General features: G+C 47.2%; 1 protein-coding gene across 1 annotated transcript in view; it reads right to left on the bottom strand.

Moving 5' to 3' along the window:
* Positions 1-23,042, bottom strand: part of Igf2bp3 (insulin like growth factor 2 mRNA binding protein 3) — a 130,805-nt gene extending 107,763 nt beyond the window's left edge. The window contains exons 1-2 of the mRNA XM_021641790.2: positions 22,345-23,042; positions 21,401-21,461 (exon numbers count right to left, since the gene is read on the bottom strand). Coding sequence (XP_021497465.1) covers positions 21,401-21,461; positions 22,345-22,519 — 236 coding nt within the window. The 5' untranslated portion in view covers positions 22,520-23,042. The remainder of the gene's footprint in view (positions 1-21,400; positions 21,462-22,344) is intronic.
* Positions 23,043-23,556: the final 514 nt, after the last annotated feature.

The raw sequence follows: 23,556 nt of genomic DNA, 5'->3' as shown, positions 1-23,556 counted from the left end.
ACACACAAAAGTATGTGCACGCATGCACAAAACTGAAAGAAAAAAAAGGGGAAAACAGGGCTGGAGAGGTAGCTCTGTCATCAAGAAAACCCGTTGCTGACCCAGGCTGGGTCTCCTGTTCTCCACGGCAGCTCATAACTGTGACTACAGCTCCAGGGATCTGATGCTGGCTTCTGGCCTCCTCCTTGCGTGCACACGGTTCACAGACATACATGAAGGCAAAAACACTCAGACTCATAAAATAAAACAAATGTGTCTTTTTTAAAAAGAAAAAAAAATATCTGAAGAAAAATATTTGATTTCCGTTTAGTTTTGTTTTTTGACACAGGGTTTCTCTGCGTAGCCCAGGCTGGCCTGGGACTCATAGAGCTCTACCTGTCTCTGTCCCCTGACTGCTGGGATTATGGGTGTGCACCACTGTGCCCGGCTAGTGGTAAACATCTTTAATTTCAGCTCTTGGGAGGCAGAGGCAGGCGGATCTCTGAGTTCTAGGCCAACCAGGGCTACATGATGAGTTCCAGGCCAGCCTAAGCTGTATAGTGAGATATTGTCTCAAAAAAGAAAATAATAAAATGAAAATAAGATGAACTTTAAAGTGGGGTTTAAATTTCTTTTTAAGGGTTTGTGGAGATGGCTGAACTGATAAACCTGAGTTTTGCTGCCCAGCACCCATGCAAAAGCCAGCTGGGTACAAAGGCTTCAACCCCAATCTGTTCCCCCAGTCCTGGGGAGCATCAACATGCCAACGCCTGGGGCACACTAACTGGCACTTAACCTAGCCAACTGTGACATCCAGGTTCACAGAGCATCCTTGTCTTAAACACAAGGTGGAGGGTGGGCCGGGCATGGTGGCACACGCCTGTAATCCCAGCACTCGGGGAAGCTGAGGCAGCCGCATCTCTATGAGACTGAGACCAGCCTGGTCTACAGAGTGAGTTCCCAGACAGCCAAGGCTACACAGAGAAACCTGTCTTGGGGAAAAAAAAGGTGGAGAGCCATCAAAATGACCCAGCAAGTCAAAGCACCTGCTGTGCCAGCCCATGGGGCTCCCTAGTCTGAGCCCCAGAGCCACAGTGGAAGGAGAGAACTGACTCCTAAAAATTGGTCTCAGACTTTGCACACACTTTCACACACTCAAGCCCATGAACATGCCCACACTTAAAGCACATACATCATATACACACATACAGTAAAACGTAAAATCTAAAAATGAGACATTTTAACATTAATCTCTAGCCTTCACGCACGGGAACATACCTGTACACACGTGGACATTCATACAAACATGACACACACAAATAATTTTAAACAAAAAATTTTAAGTCCTTATATTATGCTGAGTGGTGATGGTACATGCCTTTAATCCCAGCACTTAGAGGGCAGAAGCAGCCAGATCTCTGAGTTTGAGGTCAGCCTGGTCTACAGAGCAAGTTTCACAACAGCCAAAGCTACACAGAGAAACCCTGTCTCAAAAAAAAAAAAAATTTATTATTACTGTATGCTTTGGTGTATATGGAGGTCAGAGGTCAGTTTTCAGGAATGGGTTTTTTCTCCACTGCAGGTCCTGGTTACCAAACTAGCACAGGAAGCATTTACTCACCAAGCCAGACAGCTGGCTCACAAGTGTGTTCACCCTGTTTAGAATTAAGTTCAAGGCACTAAGCAAGCTCCGATTGGTAGAGTAACACTCAAACGCGACTTTGAAACTCTACTTGGGGGGTTCTTGGGGCTTTGGGCTATTGATTAAACTGCACACTCCTTCCTCCTTCCTAAGTGATAATGGGGTAAGGTACACACTGGACTTCTCTCCAGAGTATTCTGAGGTAGGCACAAAGATCAGTAATAAAGCTGGGGCTAGAGAGGAGCCGCAGTGGTTAGAGCACTGGCTCCTCCAGGGCACCCAGGATTGGCTTCCAGCACCCACAGGCGGTTCCAACCCCTCTAACTCCAGTTCTAGGGACCTGACACCTCTTCTGGCCTCTGTGGGCATCAGGCACACACCTGTACACATACAGTCTTTCAGGCAAAACAAACATCTCTTTAACAAATTATTACTAAGATACGGCACCAGCTCTGGTAAGGGCACTTGCCAACAAAGCTGACATCCTGAGTTTGATCCTCAAAACTGACACAGAATAAACAGACTCCTGTGGGTTGTCCTCTGATCTTTTTTTTTTTTTTTTTTTGTCCTCTGATCTTTAAGTATGTTCCATACACACTACACACATACACACTCCACACACCACAGATAATAAGTGTAAAAAGAAAAGAACTAAGATGTTTCAACATCCTGTTAGGGACAAGACCTTTAAGCAGGCAGATTGTATCAGCAGGCCACAGGGAGGCTGATGGGTGTTACTGTTAAATTGAGATTCACTACTATAATCGTATTGAACATCCTAGAGTAAAACAAACTTCCCCTCCCAAATCCTAAAGTGCCTTTAAAATGGCTTTTCAAAACTTCAAAACTCGTAAGGCACAGAGAGCTGTTTTCCTAAGCATCCAACAGATGCTCACATGTGCACATAAATCTTTCCCAGAAGGAACGGCCATGCTTGCTGTGCTAGGTGAGGGGGTAATTTAATCATTTATGGTTTAAATGTTTCCATGTATGTTACATATTTTTAAGTTTTCTAACACTTAATTATCATAAAAAAGTACTTTTAATTCCCACTGGTATTTTACATACAGTATTAAACAAAAAAACATCAGTTGTGTCAGTACATTCCCCACTCACGCACAGATCCAAGAACAAGCCTGAGCGCAGGGGCATGTGTGAGTGTGTGCTGGTTTCCCAGAGGCTATGCCGACAGTGCCTTGCACAGCCATGAACCAGGGAACTGCAGGACCATGAGCTCAAATAGGCTGCATCTGGCCAGCGTTGTTAGAGGGGACATAAACAATTCACAATAGGACACAGTACTGAGCTTGTGACTCAAATGTGCCATTCATATGAAAGATGACCTGGTATCTTACAGATATACCCAAGGAGCTGCCAGTGGCCTCTAGTCTGTGGCCTCTAGGTAGCTGAGATGTACAGAAGTTAAAAACATTCATCCAAAATGAAGCCTGAACAAAGACTGCACACCTGCCTGCGCTCTTCACTAGCGCTGAGCCACTGTCTTCACCACACACACCATCACCACACTGGAGCGCTCACCCTAAAAACCTGCACTTCAGCCAGGCACTCTGGAGGCTGAGGTGGGGGATCAGCCTGGGCTATATACTGAATTACAGCCCAATCTGGGCTACAGAGTGAGACCCTTTCTCAAGAAGCAAACCATCTTAAATACTGCAGAGATGGCTCAGCAGATCATTGGCTGCACTTCTAGAAGATCTGGGTTCAAATCCCAGCACTCCCATGGTGGTTCTTTACCTTCTGTAACTCTAGTTCCAGGGGAATCTCATACCCTATTCTGCCCTTCATAGGTACCAGGCATATACATGGTTCACATACATACATGCATGAAGACCGCTCAAACACTTAGCCAGGCACGGTGGTGCACCTGTAATCTCAGCCCTCAAGGAGGCAGAGGCAGGCAGATCTCTCTGAGTTTGAGGTCAGCCTGGTCTACAAAGCAAGTCTAGGACAGCCAAGGCTGCTACACAGAAAAGCCCTGCAGAGAGAGAGAGACAGAAATACTGAAACACATAAAATAAATAAATCTTTAAACAACAACAACAACAAAATCTTTACGTTAACAAAGTAGTGACAGTAAGTGAAGTAAGACACCATGAACCCACATCAAAACAAACAATGCAAGTCAGGGGAGGATCACAAACAGAATTGCAGACACCAACTGGCAGTGCACGTCACGAAATGGTAGTTTCAAACAGGAACTGTGAACTCATGCTAAAATTAGTGCAAAGAGTGTAAGGAAAGGGCCTTTACGTTGCCTCAAAATACTTGCTTACATGTTTTTTACTGCAAAGGAAAAGTGCTGTTTTCATAGCCACTGAATAAATCACTTAAAATCTGCTAAGACTTAAATCTAATAGAACTACAAGAAAAGAAAACTTTAAGGTTGAACAGGAGGACCTCTGGGGGTTTGAGGCCAGCCTGGTTTATATACCAAGTTCCAAGACAGCCAAAGCTACAAAGAGATGAGAGAGAGAGAGAGAGAGAGAGAGAGAGAGAGAGAGAGAGAGAGAGAGAAAATAAAGAAAAAGAAGAGAAAGGAAGAGAGAGAGAGAAGGAAGGAAGGAAGGAAGGAAGGAAGGAAGGAAGGAAGGAAGGAAGGAAGGAGAGAGAGAGAGACAGAGAGAAAAGAATGCTCAGGGTCCAGCTACCTAGTGTCTCATGATGGGAAAGACACACAGCACAAAGAACTTGAATACACAGAAAGTCACTGCTTTGACTCCCGTTGTCTAAAAAAGTGTCTTTTATAACAAGAGCAACATTGGTTGTTGTCTGAATTTAGCTGACAGTTAAGCAGAACTAGAAAGGATGCTAAGACACATCAGAGGCTGCACCCTCACTTTATTCTTGTGACTATAAAGCACCACACAATCTTCAGCTTCAAATCACTGAAACTGTCAAAACAAACTATTTCTGCCCCAAGAGCTAACTAGTGCCAATAAAGGTACCCTGGGCTGTTCACTTCTCTGGGCCTAGAGGCTGCGTGCCCAAATGTACAAGGCCACCACTTTTGCTCACTCACACTTTTTTGGGTTTAGCTTGTTTTGTTCTGTTTTGGTTTTGATTTGTTTATTTTATTTTGTTTTTATATCTGTCTTAGTTACTGCTCTACTGCCGTGAAGAGATGCCATGACTATGGCACCTTATAGAAGAAAGCACTTGTAATAGAGGTTGTTTCAGAGGGCTAGTCCATTATTATCATGGTGAAGAACATGGCAGGAGGCAGGCAAAGCACTGGAACAGTAGCTGAGACCTTACACCTGATCCACAGGAGGCAGGAGAGAGAAAGAGAGAGAGAAAGAGTGCCAACTGTGAGTGGCCTGAGCTTTTGTAATCTCAAAGTCCAAACCCAGAGATACACCTCCTCAGACAAGGCCACACCTTCGAATCCTTCCCAAATAGTTCCACTCCCTAGTGACTAAGCATTCAATATATGAGCCTACGGGGGCCATTCTCACTCAGACCACCACAGGGTCCTGTGTGTTTGGGTTTTGTTGTTATTGTTTGTTTATTTGGGGAGGGTTGTTACTGGGTTTTTTGGGTTTGGTTTGCCAACAGGTATGTATGTATAACGTGTGTGACTGGTGCCCATGCAAGTCAGAAGAGGGCTTCAGATCTCCAAGAACTGGAGTTTCAGACAGTTGTGAGCTGCTGTGTGGGTGCTGGGAACCAAACCTGGGTCCTATGCAACAGAGTCAGTTCTCTTAGCCACTGAGCCATGGCTCCCCACCCTCACACTTGTTTTTAGGTTCTTTTTAATTGGTCTAAATATTTTTACACATTTAGATTTTTCCTCTTTGGTTCAGTGTTTTTCATTTCTGTCCTCCACATCTGTTTTTTGTATGGAATCTCCTGCCAGGTAGTTGTATAAAGAGTCTCACTTGCTCTTGCCATCTGCGACTATGGTGTAAATACTCATTCACAAAAAGGAGCCGATCCAAGTACTGTGATGTGAGAGCAGAGCAGTAATTCCCAAAGTGCAGGCTGTGCATGCCTGGGCCCGCAGAGGCAAGACTATCATTTTGGCACTGCTAGGAATTCCCTCGGTGCTGACATCTGTGTTAACAGTGCTGCTGGCCGCTGCCATGAAACAAAGCAGGGGCTCTCAACTGTCTGGTCCCCATATGCCTCACTGACACCTGCAGTAAGAAATCAGGTGCACTTTGTCTCATAAGGTCCTTAGTATAAAAGTAGTGAAAAGAATTTTTAGCCAGTCTCAATTCTTGAGCACATGTCACTTAGACATCTACAAACTGAAAACAAAGGTGCACACAGAGCACTTTGGCTACCTGCGGTGCTTTCCAGACTACACAGAGGCTAGGCAGCTGTCTAAAGCACCGGGTGAATCTTTGATGTTTTCCTTCATGAGACAGGGCTTCATTGTGGGCCCAAAGCTGGCCCAGAACTCTCAGTTTTGAGTCTGGGATCACAGTCATACACATACATACAGGCCTGGGGCAGGCTCTCCTCAGGAAGCACCATGACTACCTGAAGACACTTCAGGAATGCTTTGGCTCTTCATGCTTGAGTGCCTGGCAAGCAGACTCCAAACAGAATAGGGTGAACACAGCACTTATAAAATGGGTTTTCCCCTAATATTTATGGCAAATGATTGAATTTGTGCTTTCAGCAAAAACTAGAATTTTGAATAACTTTTATCCATTACCATGACTTCAATTAGCTCTTCAATATTCACAGATGACAAGCCACTCAAAACACAAGAGAAACCAATGGACCTGAGCATCACAGGGCCCAGAATAACCAACACTGCAGATTTCAGTCAGCATCCTCTCTGGAAAACCTAAACAGTGCCTGTTAAAGTGACGTACGGGGACTAGAGAGATGGTTCAGTGGTTAATACTGCTCTTGAAGAGGACCTCGGTTTGGTTCCCAGCACCCACATGGTGGTTCACAAGCATATGTACTCCAGTTCAAAGGGATCCTGGCACCTTTTCTGAACTCCATGGGCACCATGCATACACATACGCATGGCATACACACAAGCATGCAGGCAGGACACTCATGCACAACCGGAGGCAATGGTGTACACCTGCAATCCTAATACTCAGAAGGCAGAGACAGGCCATCTCTGTGAGTTCGAAGCCAGCCTGGTCTACAAAGTGAGTCAAGGACAGCCAGGGCTACATAGAAAAACCCTGCCTCAAAAATAAATAAATAAATAATAAAATCATGCACATAAAGTATTTTTAATTAAAAAATAAAATAAAATGTGATGAGTATGGTGGTTTGAATGAGAATGGCTCTCTCAAAGGCTTGTATGCTTAAATGCTTGGTTCCCGATGCAGTGGAACTGTTTGAGAAGAATGAGGAGGTGCTCGAGGACCTGTGTCACTAGAGACGCACTCCAGCCCAGTGCTCACTCTCCCTGCTGCCTGTGGATGAGGATGGAGAGCTCTCAGCTACTCCTCCAGCACCGTGTCTGCCTGTCCGTCCCCACACTCTCTGCCACGATGATAATGGACTAACCCTCTCAAACTGTAAGCCCCCAATTAAACACTTTCTTCTATAAGGTGCCTTGGTCATTCTCTTCACACCAATGGAATAGTAATTAAGACTATTAAGTAATTAAGTTGATGCCAAGTGGTGGTGTTGCACGCCTTTAATCCCAGCATTCAGGAAGCAGAGGCAGGGATCTCTGTAAATTCAAGGCTGGCCTGGTCTAAAGAGCCAGTTCCAGGACAGCCACGGGCTACACAGAGAAACCATGTCTCAAGGAAAAAAAAAAAGACAGAGGTTGGCACGAGGGACCAGGATATTGACTGCATGGTAGCCCTGACCATGCTGCCTGTCTACTGAATATGGGACTTTGCAGTTGAAAAGTAGCTAAACTCTTCAAGCAGGGCTTAAAGGGCCGTCCTGGTAGGAGCTTGAAGACAGTGGCGCTTAGCAGCTGGCCACTCTTAGAATGTTTTGGCAAAGGATGTGGCTGCTTTCTGCCCTTGCCCAAAATTTTCAAAATTCTGTAATGTAAAAGCTTTCATTATTGAGATCATAGCTCACAAAGACTTAGATTAAGAAAACTGAAAAAGTTCATATAAATATTCCCAAATTAAAAACAACAACAACAAAAAAATGTGATATGCTTGTTCCCAAGTACCTTAGGTAGCAGATATAACCTGTACTGCCAAAGGGAGCAACATGCCAGCCGTCTGCCAGCGTGCACTCTGGCTGAACGGGCATCTTTTCTCCACGCTCCTGCCAGCACCAGATACTTCATCTTGATCTTATTCATTCCTCTCCAAGCTGGTAAGTCGAAAAATGCCGCTGTAGCTGGCATTCCGACTAAGGAGACTGGGTGTCTGTTCTACAACCAGCTTTCCAGACAGGCTCCTCGGGGCCCCCACTTCCTATGCTTTGTCTAGATTCCTTCATGATCTCTCAGGATAATTTCACAACTAAATACATTTTGAGGATTCAAAAGTCTATGTATCTGGATATAAAGCCAGCTTCTTATATTTCCCTGTGGATAACTAATATTCTACAAAGAAATTTAAAACATTCTATGTCTCTGTATATATCTCGAAGACATAAACGATAGATTGTACAGGAACAATTCCTCCTTCTCTATTGCCATGTGGTAAATTCATGAACATTACTGCCCCAACTCCATGCAGATTCAGTTAACCCAAAAGGTCCTCCACAGACTCCACCGACTGCTGGACACCCCATGCTCCAGTGTTGCTGCCCTCACTATAGCCACCAAAACCAGTAGAAACTGGACAGAAAAATTCCATCAGTCTGCTGAGAATCACAGAGTAGCAAGGACTCTAACAGTGGTCTGTGAGGCTCTAACCAGGCCTCCTCCCTGCGCTGGGCTGCAGTCCCCAGCTTCACTGTTAGTAATATGTGCACATAAAAGAACCAATCATGTTTTTCTTTAAAGGCTCATTACATCATTTGGGGTGTCTTTAATAAAAATCAAGTAATACCAGGAACTTTAATCACCACCACTGACAACTGTCTTGCCATAACCAACGTTAGTAACATGAGCGCAGTTGTCCTTATTACAGGCTTGGTAGCCCTAATCATACCTTACCCTGGCTAGCCACCAGAAGGCTACCCCAGAATGGCTATGAAAAGTCACGGAATGTTAAGGGGCACAGCCATTCCCACGGAGCACTACAGAGACAAAAGCAGCTCAGCAGGCTGTCTGAGGAACAGATCCCAAAACTGACCCAGAAACATGTTTTCCATAATAATCGCAAATCACCATCCACCAAAGAAGATGTCCCAGTGAGGGTTTCCACCGCTGTGGTGAAGCACCTGGGCAGAAGCAAGCTGGGGAGGAAAGGTCCATCGTTGAAGGAAGTCAGGACAGGAACTCCAGGAAGGAGCTGATGCAGAGGCCATGGAGCGCTGCTGCTGACTGGCTTGCTTAACCAAGCTTGCCCAGCCTGCTTTCATAGAACCCGGGTCCACCAGGCCAGGGATGGCAGCACCCATCATTTGATAGGGCCCTCCCTCGCTGATCACTAATTAAGAAAATGCTCCACAGTTCGGATCTTCTGGAGGTGTGCTCTCAGCTGAAGTTCCCTCCTTTCAGACAACGCTAGCCTGTGTCAAACCGACTGCTCAGCACACAGCACTGACTAAACTGAGAGCTGAAGTCACTCACAGGAGAAAGTCACTGAGAGGAGCGACACAGCTCCAGCCTCACAGTTCCAAGAGCGAGTCATGACCACCCCCAACCCACACCCACACACATACCCACACACCACACACACACACATACACATACCCACATCACACACACCTACACACCTACACACATCACAACACACACACATACCCACATCACACACACCTACACACCTACACACATCACAACACACACACATACCCACATCACACACACCTACACACATACACACATCACAAAACACACACACACACACATCACACATACCCACATCACACACACCTACACACATACACACATCACAACACACACACACACACATCACACATACCCACACACCACACACACATACCCACACACACATCACAACACACACACATCACACACACTTAAATGTAAGAAGTTTTTTAAAGGATTTATTTATTTATTATGTATACAATGTTCTGTCTGCATGTGGTCGCGCACAGCAGCAGAGGGCACCAGATCTCAGTATAGATGGTTATGAACCACCATGTGGTTGCTGGAAACTGAACTTAGGACCTCTGAGCCATCTCTCCAGACCCCCCTAAAAATTTTTTTAAGACAAAGTCTCACTACGAAGTCTGTGGCTCACTCTGTATGGCCTCAAATTTGGAGATCCAATGACCTCTGCCAAGCACTGGAACCAAGGCATTCGCCATCAGGTCCCATTAAAAAATAAACAGGAAAGAAAGAAGAAAGATTTCTCTTATTTTGCCTTGTGCTTGTTTGCTGTTGTTGTTGTTTGTTTGTTTTCTAAACCATTTATGTACTTCCCTGTGTGGTACACAGGTGGCGGTCAGAGGAAATGAGTTCTCTCCTTCCATCACATGATTTGTGATCAAATGGGGTCACAAGACTTGGTGACAACCCCCTTACCCACTAAGCCATTTCATAATCCCTTATGTGTTGTTAATGTTTGTAAATAAAGATGTTCTGGTTTTATCTTTATTTTATATATGTCAGTGTTTTGTCTACACGTAGGCCTATTTATCGTATGCACGCCTGGTACCCTTGGAAGCCCAGAGAGGGCGCTGAGTCCCCTAAAACTGGAGTTACAAAATGCCTGTTGGTTGCTACGTGGGTGCTGGGAATAGAACCCAGGCCTTCTGGAAGGACAGCAAGTTCTCGTAACAATTCAGCGACCTCTCTGGCCCAATCCTCACCCCCATGTTCTAAGTTGATTTAAATGTACTCCAAAAATACAAAGTTCACATACTCAACACTCACAGTCTACTGTATCTATGCCAAATTGTGAGAAAAAAATTAATATATACTCAATATACACAAAACACCCAGACAGGTCACATGCCTGTAACCCCAGCACTGAACATTCACAACAGGGTCAGAGAAGAGAGATGTTCAAGGCCAGCCTGAGTACACAGACTCTATGACTGACAAACAAGAAGAAAAACAGAACAGACTTTCAGTTTATTTTCAAATTGGATATCATCCTGTAGCCCAGGCTGGCCTCACTTCCCACATGCTGGGATCACAGGTGTGCGCCATCACACCCAACTGCACAGATTTCTACTCTTCAATGAGTCGATGCCAGGAAACTAAGATTGTCTACACTTGCCATCACCTAAAATCCAATCTACCATCATCTAGTTCTCACACCTGACTCTCAAAAGGCCAAAACCCCACACCGCCATTGGTGAAACTACCAGGTGAAAGTGTGTCTGTGCTGCAGAGGATCCTGCAGGGGCTACGGAAGAGACCCTCTCAAGACCTCAACTCCCTCATCTTTAAATACCAGCATGCCAGGGCTAAAGAGTTAGCTCAATGGTTAAGAGCACTTGCTGCTCTTTCAGAAGACCAGGGCTCCGTTCCCAGCACCCACAGCGTAGCCTCACAACTGCCTGGAACTCTAGTTTCAGGGACCCCAACATTCTTTTCTGACCTCCAGGAGCACAAGACATGCACATGGTACAGACACATATACATATGTATATGCAGGCACAACATTCACACACACAGAAAAAGACAGATTTTTATTAAAGGAAGAAGGAAACACTACCATATCTTTAACACGTGGAATAAGGATTCCAACCCAAAGCAAAGACCTCGGACACAACATCCTTTAGGCTGCACGCTCTTCAGTTCTCCAAGGACACAAAAATGCAGACTCACCTCCAAGTCTCCTAATCCTCAACAATACATGAATTAAAGGACTTCCCTCAGCAAGGCAGGACCCTACCAAACCAGCCAGGACAAACAGGCACCATTTCATGGCCTAGGAATGTATTCCAGTAATCACAGGAACCCTAGGGAGAAAGCTGGGGCATCTTTCTCTATAGCCTCTACCCACTCACACCTCTCAGCTGCCACCCCCCACCCCCCACTCCACCACGAACGTCATTCATAGGAAGATGAAGCTGCCAAATATACATCAAAGCCAAATCGGTTTGTTGTTGTTTTTGGACAAAGGGTTTTTCCGTGTAGCCCAGGCTGTCCTGGAGCTCAGGGCTCCGCCTGGTTCTGCTGAAATCAAGGGCATGTGCCACCAGGCCAGGCTTCGGTTTCTTTCCTAAGCTGGTGTCTGCACTGGGTGTGTCAGCACTCGACTGTGGATGTAGGAGTGGCAGGCATTCAAGGCCAGCCTTGGCTCCAAGAGACCCTGTCTCCAAAAACCAAATACAATGAGGATCCCTGGACGTTTTCACTGTGATAAACTGTGATTCCCAACTATCTTGCTCTGCCCTTCCTAAAGGAAGACAGAAATAAGCCAGACCTTCAAAGACTTCCGAACTTCAGAAATGGCAAGAACCCCTGCCCTGACTTGTCCCCACAAATGTGACGGGGCTGCCGTGTAAGCCACTTGAGGATCTGGGCAACTTAATGGGGACAGCAGAGTCAGGCTGTGGGCCAGCAGTGGGGTCCGCTGATCTGTGTGGTGTCAGTCTCCTCTCCAAGGGCTCTGTGCTGAATCCTGTAGGAAAGCAACTAATACCACAAAAGAATTTATTATTGCAGCTTTTTTAATTTTCCTTCCTGAATGCATAGGTGTCTAACACATTGAAAAGGTAGCACTTAAAAAAACAACACATTTTTATTTTAATCGTGTGTGTGTGGTGTAAGTCACGTGTATGCAGGTGCCTGTGGAGGCGGAAGGTATATTCCCCTGGTTACAGGTGGTTATGAGTGGGTGTTGAACTCTAGTCCTTTGGAAAGGCAATGCCTGCCTTTACCCTGCTCTTAACTGCTGAGGCAGCTCTTTAGCCCCAAACAGCATTTTACTGATACTGATCCAAGAATTTACACAGACAAGCAAAGGCTTGAGAGAAAGCCAAGTCCCTCAAGATCAGCTGAGCTAGGTAAGGAAGCACTTAATTCCAGCAGCAAAGGTGGCCATCGTCGGTGGAATTCACAACTGAGGAGCCTGCTCTCACCCAGGATGAGATTTTTCAAAACCTAAGAAGGAATTTAAGTACTTTCAAAAGATCATATTTCTTCTATCACAAGTTTTACGAGTAAAATGAAAAGTATGTTTAACTTCTCCCAGCATGCAAAAATAACCAATGATTATTAAAGTGCTTTAAAGAGGTAAGGGTGGAGCCAGGCATGGTGGCACAAACCTGTAATCCCAACACTCAGGGAGGAAGAGGCAGGAGATCTCTGTGAATTTGAGGCCAGACTAGTCTACAAAGAGTCCAAGACAGCCCAGGCTACACAGAAAAACCCTGTCTCAAAAAAAAAATAAAAATAAAAACAAAAATAAATAAAAGAGATAGGTGTGGTGATATTTGCCTGTGATCTCAGCAGTAGGGGAAGCTGTGACTAGAGAATTTGGAGTGTTAGGATAGCCTGAGCTACAGATTAAGTGACAACTAAACTAATTAAAACTAGCCAAGCTAACCATAACACCCTGACCACTAGTTTCCACCTCTCCTTGCCACGTCATTATGCTCTATGGAAGATCTGACCTTGACCTCACCTTTTCTGCAACCTCAGATAGCTCTGGAGGATTTCCCAAATGTATGCCAATAAAAAGCAGTATGATTTGTCTAAGAAACTGAGCTCAGAGCCATCAAAATGCTGGAACACACCAGGCAATAGATCGTGGAGTGATGTCACAAACAGGTCTTATCTGTTGAGCAAGATGATCTACTCAAGTCAGGGTATGATCTACTCTTCCAGCGCTAACAGATTAGAAATAATAAACTCATAAATGCTTCTAGAAAGTAAGAAGACAACCCAAGAGCCTAATAAGTGAAATCTGGAAGAATATTATATTCCAGGTCATTGGAATATCATAAATCCACCCATATACTGCTGAGCCAGGGTTAGCTCTTTATTTTTAAAGATTTATTTATTTATTTTGGGTAACTAGTGGTGGTGTCTTTAACCCCAGCACTCTGAAAACGAAGGTGCATCTTGCTCAAGGACAGCCAGAGCTACACAGAAAGACCCTGTCCCGGACTGTAGAAGAAAAGATTTATTTGGGGCCAAAGAGAAGGGCCCCATGGTGGCTCACAGCCACCTTAAGTAAGTCCTTTCACTTTTGGTTCTCAGTTTTGTGTTATGTGGAGAGGGTTTTGTTGAGGGCTTGCACGTGTCTATGTGCGTCACTAGGTGACTGGTGCCTACAGATCAGAACAGAGTGGTGAACCACCACGTGCATGTTAAATACAGGTCCTCTCCACGAGAGACAAGTGAGCTTAACTGCTGAGCCCCTCTACAGCCCCAAAGGCTGCACCACCCCCACTCACTGCTCATCTACAGACAAACTCGTCTGCGGTGCCAACACAGGTAATAATAACCTCCTTTTCCACAGTCTATTTTACTTTTCCTCAAAACATTCCCACTCCCCGGCCATTGTGAGGAAGAGGGTTTTTGGTTGGTTGTTTGTTTGTTTGTTTGTTTTTTCCTACCAAAGGCAGTAAGCCCAATAAATACCCCTAAGCCCTGAATCTTTTCCCCCTTCTCCTCCTATCTGTTGATTAACTCATCATGTCAGACTGTGAGGTCAGACTCCCATGAGATGTGATACAGTTGCCACCTGCATTAGCGATAAAACACAGAGGCTGTCTCTTCTTGCCTATTTATACTCACTAGACATACACACAGAGAGACAGACACAGACACACACAGAGAGAGAGAGAGAGATAAACACAGACACACACACACACAGACACCTTTTTCTTTTTCTCACTCTTTTAAAGGTTTGCTTTTCTGTGTATGAGTCCTTCTACCTGTACACATGTATGTGCTCCGTACGGGTGCCTGGTACCTGAGGAGGGCAGGAGGAGGCTGAGGAGGGCAGGAGGAGGCTGAGGAGGGCAGGAGGAGGCGATGGATCCACTGGGACAGGAATTACAGACAGCTGTGAGCTGCCATGTGGGTGCTGAAAATGGAACCTAAATCCTCTGGAAGAGCAGCCAGCGCCCTTAAACACTGATCCATGTCTCCAGCCCCTCTGGCACATCCTTTTTACAAAAAGAAATGACTTTCCAAGTTACTTTCACTTTGTTGGTAAGTTTTTGTGAGCAGCAGCGAGCTTATTCTCTTCCCACACCCTTCCATTCACCCTGTTTCGGTGGCATCTCCTTTTTCCTAGACCAAAGCCTCAGGCTCAGGCTCATGTAATCAATTTCCTAATGTTCATCTCTACCTCCCACCTTCCCTCAAGCTCCAGACTGAAGCATACGAAGGCCTTCTCCACCACTTTGATATACCCACTAAGTATAGAACCTTGCCAAAAGTCAAGTTCCTGCCTTCCACCCCGGAGTCTGTCCCCTCTCCAATACTGCTCTTTTTGATGAATGGCACCATCTTCCACCCTGTTGCTCTGGCCAAAACACCTTGTCATCCTTGATTCTCAACTTTCTTTTCTAATTCATCAGCAGTTACTATGGCTACTTTTTAGAAATGCACATAACCTTTGCTAACACCAACACAACTCTTCCAGGGAAATAAAAGCAGACATTGACTCTTCATTTTCATCGATTAAAAAACAATTTTAAAATGTTTTCAGCACTGGAAATTGAACCCTGGACTCTACTTCTAGGCTATGCTTTCCGTCCAATTTTCAAATATTTTATGTTTTAAGCCTTTGAAGCCAATAACCCCTTTAGCAGAAATAGCTGTCAGTCAAAGACTTTCCTAAACACATGCTAAGACCAAAGATAATCCTAGGCTACACTGCAGTTTCAAAGCCAGCCTTGAGCTACATGGACAGAGCCTGTCCCCACACCTAAAGGCCTGGGTCCAGTGCTGTGGTAGAGAGCATCCTCCTCTGACTGCCATCTCCAGCACCGTAAGATAATGTGAAGATGCCACCGCCCATCAACTCCTTCCAAGATGATCATGCACACAGCTCTACCATCTGCAGACAAAGACTATTTCTTTATCTTTCTTTCATGTAGTCTGGCCTGGTGAACTGCCTTAGTTAATGGAATGCGACCGAGATAACAATGTACCAATCACTGGGGTGAGGGGATACACCTTTGGCTACTGAGTGACGAGGTATCACCCAGACAAAGATCCTATAAGGGTAAGAGCCAAGGGGCCAGTTATGGGAGTGACTCCTCTAGAACTCTGACTCTATTTCAGCTTTAGTTAATCAATCCAAATGAAATCATGGGGGACAGAACCAACCAGCTAACAGACCCATAAAAACATAGAAAGAGCTAAGTAGTAATGGCTCAGGTCTTTACTCCCAGCACAAAGGAGGAAGAGGCAGGGAGATCTCTAAATTCGAGGCCAGCCTGGTCTACAAAGTGAGTTCTAGGACAACCAGAGCTACACAGGGTAACCTGTGGGGGGGGGGGGGTAGCATGAGAGAGAGGGAGAGGAAAAAAGAGGAAGAGAGAGAGAGCTATTTGAGTGTGAAGATGAACAACTGTGAACACAGACCTCAGGAGGCTGAGACAGAAGGCTTTCTCAGTCAGCCTGCATTACATAGTGAGACCCTGTCTCAAAAGGTATGAACTAAAAAAGGCTAGGCCTAAAAGCACTAGTGGAGTGCTTGCCTAGCAGGCATAAAGCCCTGGGTTCAGCCCACAGCACACACACAGCACACAGTTGCCTCGATGCCTGTAACCAGCACTCGGGAGGTAGAGGATGGAAGATCAGAAACTCAAGGTCTCCAAAAAAAGTTACCTGAACCCGTAAGTTTTGCTATAGATTGCTGGGTAGATACATAAATGCAATACTAAAACAGCTATCAAACATAGTAATGCCAGACATTCTAAGAACTTGGAGCCTGGTGCATGGAAATACACCAGTAATCATGGCCCTCAGGAGCCCAAGGCCAGAGAATTAAGAGTCTGCGGCCAGCCTGGGTTACACAGCAAGATGCACTCTCCAAAGAAAAACATGATGCTTGGTCCGTTTTCAGCTTAGAGCTCTTGATAAGCTCAAACTATTTCCTGATCAAGTTAACTGGTCTCAGGATAGTTGTCTAAAACATGGACAACTGGTGTAGTATCTGTCCCTCCTTCAGGACAATAAAACTTACACACCATGTTAATATTTGCCACTATTTATTCACCAGTGCTAAGCACTTACCAGACAGAACTCAGGTCATGATAAATTACACCTGCAATTTTAACGGAGCACTGCAGAGTCTGCCTACCATCAGCCTTCCAGCAAAATGCTGGCACTACAAGCCAATCTGTAAACATCGCGTATACGGGGTAGAAATCAACCTGTCGGTCACTGCTACCATAGTGCCATCTCCTGTCTTGTGACTCTAGGAGCCTGAATCAGAAACAACAGTCAATAAAGGAAACAGAGCTAAGAATAGCACAGCCAAACCATCTTTCCGCCTCTCCTTCCTCCCAGACCAAACCAACTGTCAGTTAGTGAACAGATAATTCATACCTTTCAAAAATTAGTTACTGCCAGCGAAGCTGCTGCCTGGATGCTGCTGAGGACAACTGCAAGAGAGTTCCTCACAAAAATGGAGGTGGTTCAGCAGCTTCACTTTAACTCAAGATCCCAGTCCTGTGACAACACAAGCGCAGCAGCGGCAGAGCTCACAAAGGGCTGCAAAGCACGCAAAGATAATTTTCCACTCACTGCCTGCCTGAAAGTGGCACACAGGAAAGAGGCGGGGAAGCCACTCGGCTACGTTACTACAGAAGATTTCAAGTCAAGAGCCAAAGAGGGAAAACATCACATCTCTGTAATTCCAAGAGATATTTTTAAATTTCAACCCGATCTGAGAACCCATTTGCTTCCAGGAAAGCGGCCAAACCTCCGAACAAATTATGCCCCTTGGAGTTTGTCATAAAAGGCATCTGGCCTGACAGAGTCTCAGCAGCCACACAGGTCAAAGCATAAGCCAGGTTCCCTATTCTCATTGGCTCCGGACACATGTCATGTTTCAGAAATATCTTCCTCAGGGTTGCTGCGAACAAACATGGTAGAAGCTGCTTCGCAACATCCATTTGGTTTCTAAAATCCCTCCAGCCACAACCACTTAAATAGACACACACTGCTGATCTTAAGCTATGCACTCAAAAGATAACTTTGCTTGCAATTCTGTCCCAGGCAAGTTCCCTAACAGTAAACCTTAAGTGTGTGCATGTGTGAAAAATTCCACACTTGAAAAGTGAGACTCATCCATCCCACATAGCTAAGGAATACCCGTGTGTAAATGGTCAACACTGAAAACATGGCTTGTTATCCTAAGACTTTGAAGCCGGCCCCACAGTCAGCAATGCCCAGGGCTAATGGGCATACCCTCCTGCTCTATACTAAACAGCCACTGAAGAAGCAACACACTAGTTTTTAAGTGGCCACTTACAGGGAGATGAATTTAAAGTTCCGGTAATTTCTGTAATGCTCTACTCAACTGACGCCATACGCACAGATTCCAGTATCAAAGTAAGCTGCTCCCTTTATCTTCTCATTGAGAATATGAAGTACGTGAGCCTTAGTACCACCAACTATTCTCAAGGATCCTTTACACACATTAACTGTAACATATGTCCCCTTGACTCATATATTTATAACCAAGATTAAGAGTTAAATCACAAGCCTGATCAAATATGAAGAGGCTGCGAAACACTGAATATGAAAAATCGGGAAGTTGAAAGTCATGGAAATTTAACTAAAACCACTGCGTCTCAGTTCTGCTGGGTCAGCAACTTTGCCGCTCCCTCCCCCGTGCCCAACAGCCCGCAGCATAGTGGACACAGTGTGGCGGTACAGTGTCCATGAGCACGCAGCGGCATCCAGAAGCCCTAGACACACTGGCTCTTCCAACCACACTCCACCACAAGCCTTCCTAGCAAAACTATTTCCTCACTCACCTTATGTTTGAAAGAGAAAAATAAAATGCCTGTCTCTGGACTCCATCAAGCTTTCCTGTGATAGATCTTTTGAATTTGGAACCAAGGGTGTAACACCATCTCAGAGTCCAAAGCTTGCCTCTCTTCTGGAAACAGGGATCCTCAGGCCCTGTGCACTGTGCTGTAATCTACAACAGAGGGGCATCTGAATGCAGAAAAGCCACATTCCTTCCACATTCCCTTGAGACTTCAGTAATGGGGAACTAAGCTTGGTTTGAACCAAACTCAACAATACCCCTTCCTGAAAGGGTCCCGCCCAGCTCAGCTTGCAGCAAGAGAGCTGGGCTAGCAGGCAAAGCATCCAATCCCCTCTGTGCCTGTTCATCCATCTCAGAGTGCTGCCAGAAGCATTCCCCAGCACTCATTTCCCAACATGCCTTGCAAACAGGTATAAAGGTCACTGCCCTACGAGTAGGCATGCCTACCTCAGATGCCCACATGACGGTGGAAAATGACTGCAAAGCATAACAAACTCCATCCCAAAGTTCAGCAGGCTACCTGGGCAATCAATTGATCTGACTGAGCTGAGCAATCAAGTCTCTACTAAAGTAATCCACACCTCTTAACCTTGCCACAGGTAAGTGAGCATGTAGTTGCCAGGTCACTTCTTGGCCCTCTTCCGGAGCCTATGGAGATGATGGAAGAGTCCAGATAAAGGAAATTTACACAACTTCAAGGGTCGGTTAAAACTAAACGGTAATAGAGATGAACAGGAAATTTCCTAGGCAGATAAAGGCTATATTCAAAACATTTCAGTGAAGGATTTCCAGCACTCAACTGCTAATCGAGTCAGAAAGAAAATGTATTCGGTTTGTTTACTTACTCAACTAGCAACACAGCATTTAAAATCCTAAGCATTTTGGTAGTAAAAAGAGGGGGGAGAGGAAAAGAGAGGGGGAGAGAGAGAAGGGAGGGGGACGCAGGAAAAGCTCCTTGTTATTGTTATTACATTGTTAATAAACTGAAGAAGCTTCCAATAAACATTTGCTACCAGTTATTACATCTGTCTCCTAGCTTTCCAAAAGAGGAACCCTACAATTTAAAAGTAACAAGTAACCGTTTTCAGGCTAAGCAAAGCTTTAGGAGTAAGACTAGCAGTTGTTACCAAAGTTCCTAAATTAATTCCCCACACACAGTTAACTCCTAAAAGAAAAGGCAGAAGGTACAGAAAATGGAGGTCATAATTATAATCACTTTCCTTCCCCTGGGACTGTGAAGCCCAAGGCCTCTGGCATGCTAAGCAAGCATTCTAATACAAAACTACAACAGCAGCTTTTTGTTTTGTTTTGTTGTTTTGCTTACTTTTAATTCAACCTTGAGTGAAAAGCGAGAGCTGGGGGTGTGGCTCAGGCCGTGGAGTGCCTGTGTAAAGGACTGATCCCAAGCTCAGGGGAGAAACAAGGACTGAGACACACTGGATAAACATGAAACCAACCAGTACAGTGACTTTCATTTTTCCAAAGTGGCTGATTCTAAGCTAGGTCTCTAAACTTAAGGAAGGGCATGTGATTTGTCCCCCAATTGTTTAAATTCATATGAAACCAAAATCAATTTAATACTTTTTGTATTAAAATAGTTGTACCCAAATCTATTTTAGAAGATTTTTTTAAAGTGATTACATTCTACTATATGAAATAACTTAACCCCTAACACAATTCCTAACTAGAACTAAATCCAGTTACTCAGATGTCTTTCTAGTTATCTTAAGGAAAATTAAGCAAGTACTTCAAAAGAATCTACAAATATCCACACCAGTTTATTCCGAAAACCAGGAATGTGAAATGATTCATGTGGAAGAGAGCTTCATTCCAAACAGTCAAAAAACATTCTTCTTGTCCTCTCTCTGCAGAGCAAATCCCTTCTGTTCCCCCAGAGCACACTCTCAGAAATACTTAACCAGATACACACAGCCCTGGTTTGAATTAACTTCAAGCTTATTGTTTGGTCCAGGTTAGGATTGGGGGAGGACAGAAAGACAAGACAGAAACCTTAACTCCACCTAGCAAAACCCAGAAGGGCATAGGCTAATCTCAGTCTTTTCAATTAAGAGTTACAGAGTCCAGAACTGGTCTGTGCGGGGTGGGGGGTGGGGGAGGAAGGACGGAGGAGGGAGATATTTCTCCAAAAAGCTTCAGTAGCTAACTAAAATAGCCTACAAATATTTTGTAAAATGACAGCTACAGATGCCGTCAAAGAAATCTCACTCAAGTAGCACAAATCTCCCAGCCTTCGCTTGCTTATTTGTAAGCAAAAACACACCAAGGGGCAGGAGGAACAAAGGCGCTGTTTGCAAAAACTCCGGAGTGTTTGAAAGGCTGCAAGACCCCGGCTTTCACTCGGTGTTCCAGTGGCCGCTGGCTGGTGACTGAAGCAGGGCAAAGGCAACTGTGTTGCTCCTCTCTCAGAAGCGGCCACCACCGCAGACCGGCTTCCCCACATCCGTCCTGGCCCTGCCTTCTACATCCCGGAGATTCCCAAAGACTGAACTGCCCTTTGAAACTCGGATTTCCAGTTGAAAGGACTAGACCTTCTCTGCCAAGAACTTGTAGCTGCGAGAGCTTCCTTGACAGGCTTTTATAAGAGCAACAATAACCCAGAAGCAGGGGCGGCAGACGAGCCCTCGATTACTTCCCAGAATTATCAAGGCGCACACACACACCTGCCACAAACCTAAACGCGTGCGGGGCAAAAGCACGCTGAGCCATGGCCCCAGCCTGTAAGCCAGAGGGGTCCTAGCTTTTATCACTGAAAAGCGACCAGGAAAAGAGCGAATGGACTCACCTCTGCCGTTTCGGGACCGAGTGCTCAACTTCCATCGGTTTCCCGTGCAGTTCCATTTTACCTGTGGACACACAAGAAGCGAGGCTAGATTCAGCGGCTCTCTCCGCCTTGAAACCTACGGTCTTTAAAATACAGCCTGCTTCGGGGACCTCAAGAGGGCCCCGGGATTCCCACCCGACTCGAGGACAAGGGAGGAGCAGGGCAAGGCGAGGGTGCGGAGCCGAACCCTCGGGTGGGTGTGGCTTTTTAACTTGCAGAGGCTGGGGAGGGAGAGCGATCGACCGGCTCGCCACTCGGGTTGCATTTTCGCTCCCCGACCCCCTTCAGGGGGCCACCCAGCACCCCGAAGTCTGCAAAAGGAACACCCCAGCAGACAGCCCGCCGTGGGCGCGCGCGGCCTCCTTTCTGGTCCACGTCCAGGCTGGCCTGAAGCGGGGGTGGGGGGTGGGGATCGCAGAGCCAGGGGTGTCAGGAGGGGACGAGGCAGCCCCGGGGAGCTAGTCCACGCGCGCTGAGCCGTCAGGGCACCGGCCTCGGGGCCGGCCGGGGCCCGCGGAAAGCGGGAGGCACGGGGCAGCGGCCCTCCCGTCCGGCCTCCGGGCCGAGCGTACCCAGACACCGCGGCTGCGCGCCCGGGCCGGGACTGCGGCGCCGCGCGTGGCGAGGATGCCGTTCCCGCACCAGCCGGCCGCCGCCGCCGCCCACCTGCCCCTCTCGCCCCCGCGACCCCGCGCGGTGGACGCAGCCTCCCCGCGCGAGCGGCCGAGGCCGCGCTCCGTCCCCCACGGCCGGGGGCCGCGGGCCGGGGAGGGCCCCGAGGCCCGGGCGGCTCGGCCTGCGCGCGCGCCGCGCCCCGCGCCTGACAGCCGCCCCCTCCCCGGCCCGGCCCGGGCCGCAGCCGCCCCGGCGGGGGGCGCCCCGGGCCGCGCGCGCGAGCGCCCCACCTGAAAGCGCCTCGATGGCCTTGAGGGCCCAGCCCTCGTCCGGGCAGTCCACGAACGCGTAGCCCGTCTTCACCAGGAAGGGGCCGGCCACCGGGATCTTGGCGTCCTTGAAGACACTTTCCAGGTCCGCGGGGCCGGCGTGGTCGCTGAGGTTCCCGATGTACAGTTTGTTCATTGTGAAGAGGGGGGTTGTTTAAAAAAAAAATAGAGAGAGAGAGAGACGGGGCGAGAACGAGGAAAATGCTCAATCAAAAGCCCCCACGGCACGGGGCGCGGAGCCGGGTGGGTTTTCTTTCCTCTCCTCTGGCCTTGCACAGCCACACGCGGCGGCCGAGCACGGGAGCGGCGGGCGGGGAGGCAGAGCCCGGGGTCCTCTCGGCCTCCTCTGGGTATTAGAGAGAGAGAAAGGAAAAGCCTAGCGACGAGCCCAGCGTCGAGTCTTCCTAACTCCGGGGAGGAGGCGGGCTCAGCAGAGAAAGGAGGAGGCGCGGGGGGAAACTACTTTTTGTCTCTTCCTCCCCAGCCCCTCCGGCCGCGGCCAGCGGGCTGTGAAAATATCACCCTCCGTGGGGCAGGCGCCGCCTCCCCGTAAAAAGCCCGAGGGCTGAGTGGCCGCGGCGAGGGCAGCGGGGCGGGGGCGGCCGCGGCCAGGGTCCGGCTTTTTGAATGAGCCACGTGTTCAAACTACAAATCAACGTCTCACGTGAGGAATCCCGGCGCCTCAATTAGAGTGGGCTTCGGAGGAGAGGGGGGGAGGGAAAAAAGAAAAAAAAAAAAAAAAAAGCGAGCGGCGGAGGGGGAAGGGAGGCGAGCTGGGGCGAGGGACCCCGAGCCGGGGAGCGGGGCGGAGGGCGCCGGGCCGCGATGGGCACGGCGGGTTCGGGAGGCTCCGAGCCCTCGCGAGCGACCCTGGGCTCGTGCAGACGAGGGAGGGAGCGGTTGAGGGGGTCCCGCCGTTGTAGTTTTTTAACCATTCGATTTTTTTTTTCTTTTTTTCTTCTTTTTTTTTTTTTAAAAAAAAAAAATAATAATAATACTGGGTTCCTTAACAAGGAAACCTGAATGGCACTGTGGAACCCGCGCGGTGGCTCTGAGGACGGGGCGGGGGAGCGTGGAACCCGCGGCCGGCGCCGCACCCCTCGCGGGCCCCGGGGAGCGGGCGGGCGGGCGGCCCGGGCCGGCGTGGGGGAGGGGAGCCGGCGTCCTGGGCGG

This window comes from Meriones unguiculatus, chromosome 3, assembly GCF_030254825.1.
Source record: "Meriones unguiculatus strain TT.TT164.6M chromosome 3, Bangor_MerUng_6.1, whole genome shotgun sequence".
In the NCBI taxonomy this organism is placed as follows: domain Eukaryota; kingdom Metazoa; phylum Chordata; class Mammalia; order Rodentia; family Muridae; genus Meriones; species Meriones unguiculatus.
The sequence above is the reverse complement of the archived record's forward strand: the minus strand, read 5'-3'. Positions and strand labels throughout refer to the sequence as shown.